Genomic DNA, 8,257 nt, shown 5'->3' with positions numbered 1-8,257 from the left:
TGTGATCGAGTGCGAAAATAACAATAACTTCATCAGTGTCCAGATATTTACAGTATATGAAACTGGAATAATGTGTGGAGGCATTGTGTGTGTGTGTGTGTTTTCTTTCCTTATAGCAGTAGATGTGTTAGAATAATGAAGGTGAATGTGAGGAAGGGAGAGATGTGGTCAATGGTGGAGCCGGCGAATCCATGAGGTTCACGTCCACACAGCACACGCTCCAACAACACATGAGCCTCTGGACTGATGTCTGCAAGACCACACACACACACACACACACACACACACACACACACACACACACACACACACACACACACACACACACACACACACACACACACACACACACACACACACACACACACACACACACACAGTGAGAACCAAGACAGAAAGGTATGTTCTGATTTTGAAATATTTGACTTAAAAATCCTCTAGAATTTAAAGTCACATTTAATATTTACTACAAGGTTATTTAACAGGGGGAACAGTAGAACAGTAAGGAACACTCTCGATAATCAAAAACATTTCTACAGACTCTACAAAATGTTCTGCATTTTAAGCACAATTTTTAATTCGCCTAATTCATAAACTTAAAACGCACCGGTTTGAATGTTGGAACGGTTTTATTTTAAGTTCCAGTTTCTGTTTTTGCAGTAACCCTTTTAACACGCCCAACGACGATTAAATCAAAGCCGTCGTCAGCACTTAAGAAGACGACGCGGTGATTCCAACCGTGGCGGAGTGCGCTTTTCTTTAAACAATGCAACATGGCAAACGGTGACGGGAATTTAACCGTGCTAGTAGATACGATGGGAAATTCCATTAAAGTCCAACAGCCTGAATCTACAGGACTGCTAATGGATTTGGACAGGGTGAGGTTCATCGATTAGTCCCTCGAGGCTGTTTGTGGGTATTGGAAAAGCCATGTGCTTTCCATATTGATGAAGTGTGTGTGTGTGTGAGAGAGAGAGAGAGAAAGAGACTGTCTGTTTTTCTGGTTCACACACGACAGCTGTTTTAAACAAACAGACAGGAAGTCTCAACTGACCGTAGACACTAAGCTCAGAATCACGTGTAAAGACGGCGTCTCTAAACAGAACCACGAAATATCCGATTCTAGAAGTTCGAGGTGAGTTGAAGCTAGTTTCCTCCTTCAGTTCAGCTGCGTTCTTTTGTGTGCCCTTTACAAACGAACTGAACGTTTCAAAGCATCAGCCCTGAAGTTATACACGTGACGGACATGAGCACGAGTTACTCTCGATTTCAGTAAACTAGTCGACGAAGAGCGTTCGACAAAACACAGACGGGTGCAAGGACAGGCTCGTCTTAGCGCCTAGTGTCCGGAGACACTCGACTGAAACGTTTCTCGTGGTCCCGTGAAGGTGTACGGTTTAAATGTTTGAAATCGGTCATTTTGGGTACACGTATCTTATGAATAAGAATGCACACATATATAAACTGAAGTCTGGGTGGCGTGGAGAGAGATGAAGACAATAGAAATATAGGAAGAATTGGGAGTTCAATGGTGGTGGTGGTGCAGAAACACACTTACTGTGCTGTGACCATTCTTGCCAGCGATGCTGCAAATCAGCATCGTGTTCATGATTGTGACCTGCGATACAAGAATTGAAGCATCATCTTTAAACACCAACCTTCAACATGAATCTCAAGAGCATACACATTCCAATACAACACTAATACCTCACGAACACTACGAAACGCATTGAAAGTGTATATACCGCGTCTATGACCTGGCTTACTCAAACATTACACAGACTGTGATACAAAGAGAAAAAAGCTGTTATTATTACTATTATTATTATTATTATTGATGTCCTTTCTCATAATAGAAATATTAAAAAATACCCGGAATGACTGCATCAGTAATGTTATGTTATAGTGACGTACACTGACCGTCTGCTTTATTAGGAACACCTGTACACTTGCATGTTTATGCAGTTATCCAGTCATGTGGCGGTAGCTCAGTGCGTACAGTCATGCAGCTACAGGTCAAGGGCTTCAGTTAGCGTTCACATCAAACATCAGCGCGGGTAAAACGTCTGATCTCTGCGACGTTAACGGTGGCATGGTTGTTGATGCCAGACGGGCTGGTTTGAGTATTTTAGAAACTGCTGAACGTAACGTGTGTGTGTGTGTGTGTGTGTGTGTGTGTGTGTGTGTGTGTGTGTGTGTGTGTGTGTGTGTGTGTGTGTGTGGAGGATCTGCAGGCTGAAACACCTTGTTGATGAGAGAACTCAAATAATCACTCTTTACAACCGCGGTGAGCAGAAAAGCACCTCGGAATGCACAACGCATCAAATCTTGCGGTGGATGAGCTACAACAGCAGAAGACCACGCCAGGTTCCAACCCTGTGAGACGATCAAGACTGGAAAAGACGAGGTGAAACTGTCCAGTTTGGGTTGCTGATTGAATGTTTAGTTTTTCCACATCGTTCTGTGTACACTCTAGATCAGGGGTGTCCGATCTTATCCGGAAAGGGCCGGTGTGGTGTGGGTGCGGGGTTTCATTCCAAACCAAGCAGGAGCCACGCCCGATTCCACCTGTTTAATCAGCTGATCTTGGCTCTCAGTAGACTCAGGTGTGGCTTCCGCTTGGTTGGAATGAAAACCTGCACCCACACCACACCGGCCCTTTCCGGATAAGATCGGACACCCCTGGGTTAGACACTGATGTGTGTGAGATTCCCAGGAGATCAGCACTATCTGAAATACTCAAACCAGTCTTTCTGTTACCTAAAAATACACCACGGTTGAATTTACAGAGATCACAGTCCCCCCTCCCCCCTCTGATGTTTGGTGTGAACATTACCTGCACCTGTATCTGCATGATTTTAAGCAATGTGCTGCCGCTACATGATTTTTTTGATTGGGTAACTGTATAAATGAGGTGTTTGAAGTGGACGGTGAGTGTAAATAATGAAGGCTTTGGTGCCGACATGGTTAGTGTACATTTTATAGAAATGTAAATCCAAGTAAAGTGAATCTTTATATCTCTGTTCTGATAAATTACTCGAGGCTAAGAGTGATTTTGGAGTGATTTTCTAAACCTGTCGTGTGTTATCATATGCCGTGTTCTTCTGTTCTTAAATAAGTCTGGAAGCAAATAAAAACCACATAAATATCCCGAAAACCATGAAAAGGGCAATAATGTTAATATTCCATTAATATAGAGATGGATCGATACCGTTGCCGTGATGAAGCAGAAGCTGCCGCAGTTCTCTCAGAGCGGCCGTGAGGTTCTCCAGCTGGTCGTGGAGATGGATGTTCTCCTCTATTAGAGCGTGGATCGTTTCCTGCAGCTCGAATGCACAACACACACCCATGAACACCAACACGTACAAACACAGGACCCGCAGAAGGTACATGGCATCCACGCAGGACACCCACGTCGGGAGAGAGTCTGTGGCTTTCAGTTCCAGTTACGCAGAGCTTCACAGCTTTGAACAGAACGCCGAGTCCATCTCACACTCACACACGTCATTGATCCGACAGATGGCATGATCACAAACGTGACTCATTAGCACGCTGGGGCTCTGACACAGAGATCAATCGTGCTACTTGTGTGAATGGGAGTACAGCTATCGTCGGTGAGATACAGGCCAAATCAAACCATCCATTTATAGTTTATTCAAACATCCCAAAATCATTGGCATGAAATTCATTCAGTCATCTTCAGTGAGCATTTTTTTTCCCTGGTCACATTTTCATCGGATCTGAAGCTAATCAGGATAACACTGGGCACGAGGCGAGAATTCACCGAAAGACTTTTGGTAGGTGTTTCACTGTCACCCCACAGAAAGGGTCCTGACCGGTGTCCCCTCCTCGACAGTATGCGTGTAAAGCATGATAACGTCGAAGGGACGCACGCTATAGTTCTGCTGCCGGCGCTCTTCACGTTACGCCGATCAGACTCTCAGTGAACTCTGGAAGACCATACGCTTGGCTAGCCATGTGGCACCAGCATCTGAGAATTCTGACTGATAACAGCTCCCAATCCAGATCAGTGGTCCCCTTGGGTTTGCTGGAACAGCAGGCATTCCAGATCTGCAGGAAAAGGCGCCCAAGCATTAGCTCACTAATGTCACAGAGCATTTCTAACAGAAGGTGGCAGACTGGAGAGAAGTGGCGACATCATGGTTAAGACTTTGGGCTACTGATCAGATCTGGGAGAGAGATGATCACCAGAGGCCTTCCTCAGACCGTAAGCCGTGTGGTTAGAACATGCAGTCTGTTTGACTCGAACTCTTCTCGTCAACTGTGCATGCATGCTGAGGCGAAGACGTTAAATCAACACATTATGGTTCTCCCTGGAAGTGGACAGCCCAATGGGGCAAGGTGGACATGTGTGGTTCTAAAATCCACTTCTGTTTATTAAATTCAAACTGAAGAAAGATGGGTTTGCAGATGTCATGGAGTAAACCTTCTCCAGCATAAAATATATGTTTAGGCACAGCAACAATAGGATTTCATACACAACTTTACCTTCAAATACAGACTACATCTATTTAAACATCACAAACGTAGTAGTGTGTAGTGCCTTGTGCACTTTTGACCAGAAAGGATTCATTTGTTCTACATAAAAAATAAGAAATAAAAACTACAAAAATAAGAGCCAGGGTGGGATATTTGACCAAAACTCTTTTATTAATGAAGCATTTGTGGGGTGCGTGCACATGTTTATGCACTCTTGGTGGCTCTGGAGCGCTTCTTCTTCACCACCACAGGCTTCTGACTCTTCAGGATGGCACTGGCCCGCCTCAGGGCAGCCTGAGAGAGAGAGAGGGGGACAGAATAGTGCATTTCAGTAAACACCGACGTTTTCAGAACGCCATTTAGTAGAAATGGTCCATTTGACCGTGTAAAGGTGCATGCGTCCTCACCATGCGGAGGTCCTTCCTGTACTTGTTTTTGCGGATGATGTTCCTCAGGCGGTTCAGCGTGGTGCGAGAGTTCTTGTTGATTGTGATCTTCTCGTACGCTTTGGCGGGTTTGCGGTGACCTGAGCACAGTTCGGCAGTTTTAAAACGTTACTCCAATACCATCGAATCGACAAGACACGCAACGGTAACTTCTTCAAAAACCCAAGAGGAACATTTTTAATGGGGACCGGGCCTTAATGATCTCAATCTGTAGTTAAAGTGAAAGATGTCTTAAGTCAAATCTTAAATTCATTATACAAACCGCCTCAGGATGATCGGATAACGAGTGTTCATCAGACGCAGTTCAAAGAAGTACACGTGTGTGTGTGTGTGTGTTTAAAGCTATTAATTCAGTTTGCTAATGTGTGAACATGTCACAATACAAGTGCAATCAATTACATATGGCACATAAGAGACCATAAACGAGGCATTAAGACAAACCGATTTTAGATTTTAATTATTTGCACTTCATAAAAATCAAACTTGAAAACGGCGTGCATAGAAACATTTTTGGTCCCGCCTCTTGAACCTGGACACACGAGTAGTTACCTGCACGTTTCTTCAGGATGATGACCACACCCTTGCCATCAGCTGCCTGCTCTACACCGACTGTCTTACGGTGAATCAGGCCGTTAAAGCGGAACGCGTTCCTGGCCTTCAGGTTGTTTGGCTCCTGAAACAGAACAAATGTAAAATTTTATTTATTGTTTTTAAAAATATGGAATGAATATAAAATAACACCAACAAAATCCAACTGTGATGCACCAACAGACATTTTGCTAAACAGTTACAATTATTAAACATTTGAGAGTAATAAAATAGTCTATTCTAAAAACAGACAATAAAGAAGTGCTCATGCACTGACTCACTGCTGCCCTCATCTGGACACTACACTTCATAGCTTTACCATTACACAAGATGATGGGTACAGGAGGGGAAATGCTACATTAATAAGTTATATCAAATCAGTAACCATAGCATGTTGGGACAAAGACAGGTTCCAATTAACTATGGACTTATTGATCAAACACCAAAAGTCTAACATGTGAACAGCATGGATTCTGACTTCCTGTCACAAAAGAAAACGTGTCCAAGTCACATCATGGCTCTCGGGCCATTTAATGGGCACTTTAAGGGTGTGTTCAGACCTGTAGCTCTGTGCTTTTTCCCCCCGAAACGGGGACTTAAATAATATTTTTTTTAAAAAGTTGTATTTTCTCCTTGGCTCGGTTCGCTTTCACAAGGCAGCATTCAAAGCCTACCAAAATGTGTTCATACAAGTCACATGTGAGTAAACGGTCCTCTCATTGGTCAGACTGCACCTGTTTATGTTCCAGGGCTCCACCCATAGCGGTCATCCATCAAGATTTGGACCCGACTTTTTTTTTTAGCTGTAGTTATTGTAATTGATCTAGTTTATATGTTCATTGGAGTGATTAAAGCCCATTTCTTTGAAACACTCGCTAAACACCTTGCAAACCAGTGCGTTTATGAGTTTTGAAAGTTGTTCAGAAATATGTTTGAGACACCACATTTCAACGAGGCACTTTACCGCGTCTTCTAAACTGAGATTCACGTTGCGGGTTTAGAGAAACAATCACGCTTTTTAAATAACGCAGTTTCCATCACGCATGACTACAATCCTGCAAATACTACGTCCGCCGTGTTAGCATTGTCATGTGACCTTCGACATCATCATAAACACAAATGTATTCGATTTATTCTGGCATTGTTAAACAAGTCCTGTTAAAACAAGGTCTAATACTTAAAAAGAGCCAACTCGGTCTTCCGCTTTTCTGTTGTTTTTCTGAGCTCCTACGCACCGGTCCCGCTGCATCATGGGATTGTTTGACTCACGTAGTGTGTATCGGTCGCACGCTGTTAAAACCTCGCCGGAAGCAGTACGCCGTCCGGGTATTTCTCGCCTAATGAGAATTCGGACATAACTACCCGTCTGACGGTGCTTTTCACCTACTATATAGTAGGTCAGTATGCGGTATCGGACACAGACAAATTCTTCAGGAAGGTAGACCTCCAGGAACAGGGTTGGTGACCACTGGCCTAAATGAACCGAACTCAGGGAGAAAACGTACCAGGTGTGGGGAAAAAAAAAATCACCCCCCTTAGACTGCAGTGACAGAACATTCAGCCCTCAAACACAACGAGCTGAACGTCTGCCCTGCATGGCTAATACACAGAAAATCTGAAAGAAAAGTGATTACTTGGTGAACCGATCAGGAAGCCATTAGATGAATTAAGTGGGGCTTCTTACAGTGCTGTAGGTCTGTCCGTTCCTCTTGATGAGAAAGCTGGAGTTGTTCCTGATCACCATCCACTGCAGGTGAGCCGACATGATGGCGGTTTCCTGAATGACAGAGGAGGAGAGAATGTAATGAACATCACACTGAAATGGCATTACAGAGTATCCTAGGCTAAACTTCATACAATTAGAGTGAACCCTACAGCCAACTGTTCTCACATACAAGCAAATACAACAGAAACAACGGTCTGGGGAATGGATCATTAGATATTTATATGCATTTCTAGACATGGTGTGCAGGTATCACCGACTATCTCAGAGAATCCATCTCAAGAGAAATATCCAGAGAATCCATTTCGCTCGCTACAACACATGGCCATGTCAGTACCGGTTACTAGCGCTGACTACAGCCATTCCACGTCCACTAGGATGTAAACAAGCGGATTAAGGTTTTTGTTTGTTTGTTTGTTTTTAAAGTAAAGAAAATCTTCGAAAATATAACATTCGGGGTGACAAGTGTAAAAGCTATCATGGAGGAAATTTATCAAACACAAATCGTTAGCATTAGTTAACTAGCATAACTTCCCGCACTAGCTACCGAGACAGACGGAGCGCGAGGCCTCAGCACGGACCGCACTTTTCATGCGTAATATTTAAAAGATTACAGACACAACCTCAACACTTTCACCATTAAAAAAACTGTATACCTTACGACACAATTAAAAGCGCGACTAACAACCGACTTCACAATTAAAACGGCTTTTTTTAAAAGCCTATAAAGTATAACACAAGCCGACCACGCTACCTTTTCCAGCAGGGGAAGAGGGAGAGAAAGGAGGGAGTTCCGGTTCCGGTTAAAACTATATAGATCCTTGCGCCTGAAATGAAACTGCAAATGAATGCATTTCATTTAACTAAACACCCGATAGAAACGCTGCGAACGTATATTCAATGATATAACCAGCACAAATATACGATATACGATGTTGTGGCTTGCGTAAAAAGGAATCAAGGACGAACTATTTGTTTCCCCTGTCTATGCGGATGGATA

The 8,257-nt window shown here is 43.4% G+C and overlaps 1 protein-coding gene across 2 annotated transcripts; it reads right to left on the bottom strand.

Annotated features, from left to right (window-relative positions):
- Positions 1–4,645: 4,645 nt before the first annotated feature.
- Positions 4,646–8,071, bottom strand: rpl28 (ribosomal protein L28). Of its 2 annotated transcripts, none has more exons than XM_053647948.1 (5): positions 8,012–8,071; positions 7,219–7,311; positions 5,496–5,619; positions 4,908–5,026; positions 4,646–4,794 (listed from the first exon to the last, which is right to left on the bottom strand). In XM_053647948.1, the coding sequence occupies exons 2-5, from the start codon at positions 7,297–7,299 to the stop codon at positions 4,705–4,707; spliced, it is 414 nt and encodes a 137-aa protein (XP_053503923.1). In that variant the 5' UTR covers positions 7,300–7,311; positions 8,012–8,071; the 3' UTR covers positions 4,646–4,704. The 2 variants fall into 2 exon arrangements, with proteins under 2 accessions (XP_053503923.1, XP_053503924.1); XM_053647949.1 differs by lacking the exon at positions 8,012–8,071 and adding an exon at positions 7,914–7,932.
- Positions 8,072–8,257: the final 186 nt, after the last annotated feature.

The sequence above is a fragment of the Ictalurus furcatus genome, chromosome 18 (genome assembly GCF_023375685.1).
Source record: "Ictalurus furcatus strain D&B chromosome 18, Billie_1.0, whole genome shotgun sequence".
NCBI classification, from domain to species: domain Eukaryota; kingdom Metazoa; phylum Chordata; class Actinopteri; order Siluriformes; family Ictaluridae; genus Ictalurus; species Ictalurus furcatus.
This window is presented reverse-complemented; position numbering and strand designations above follow the sequence as displayed.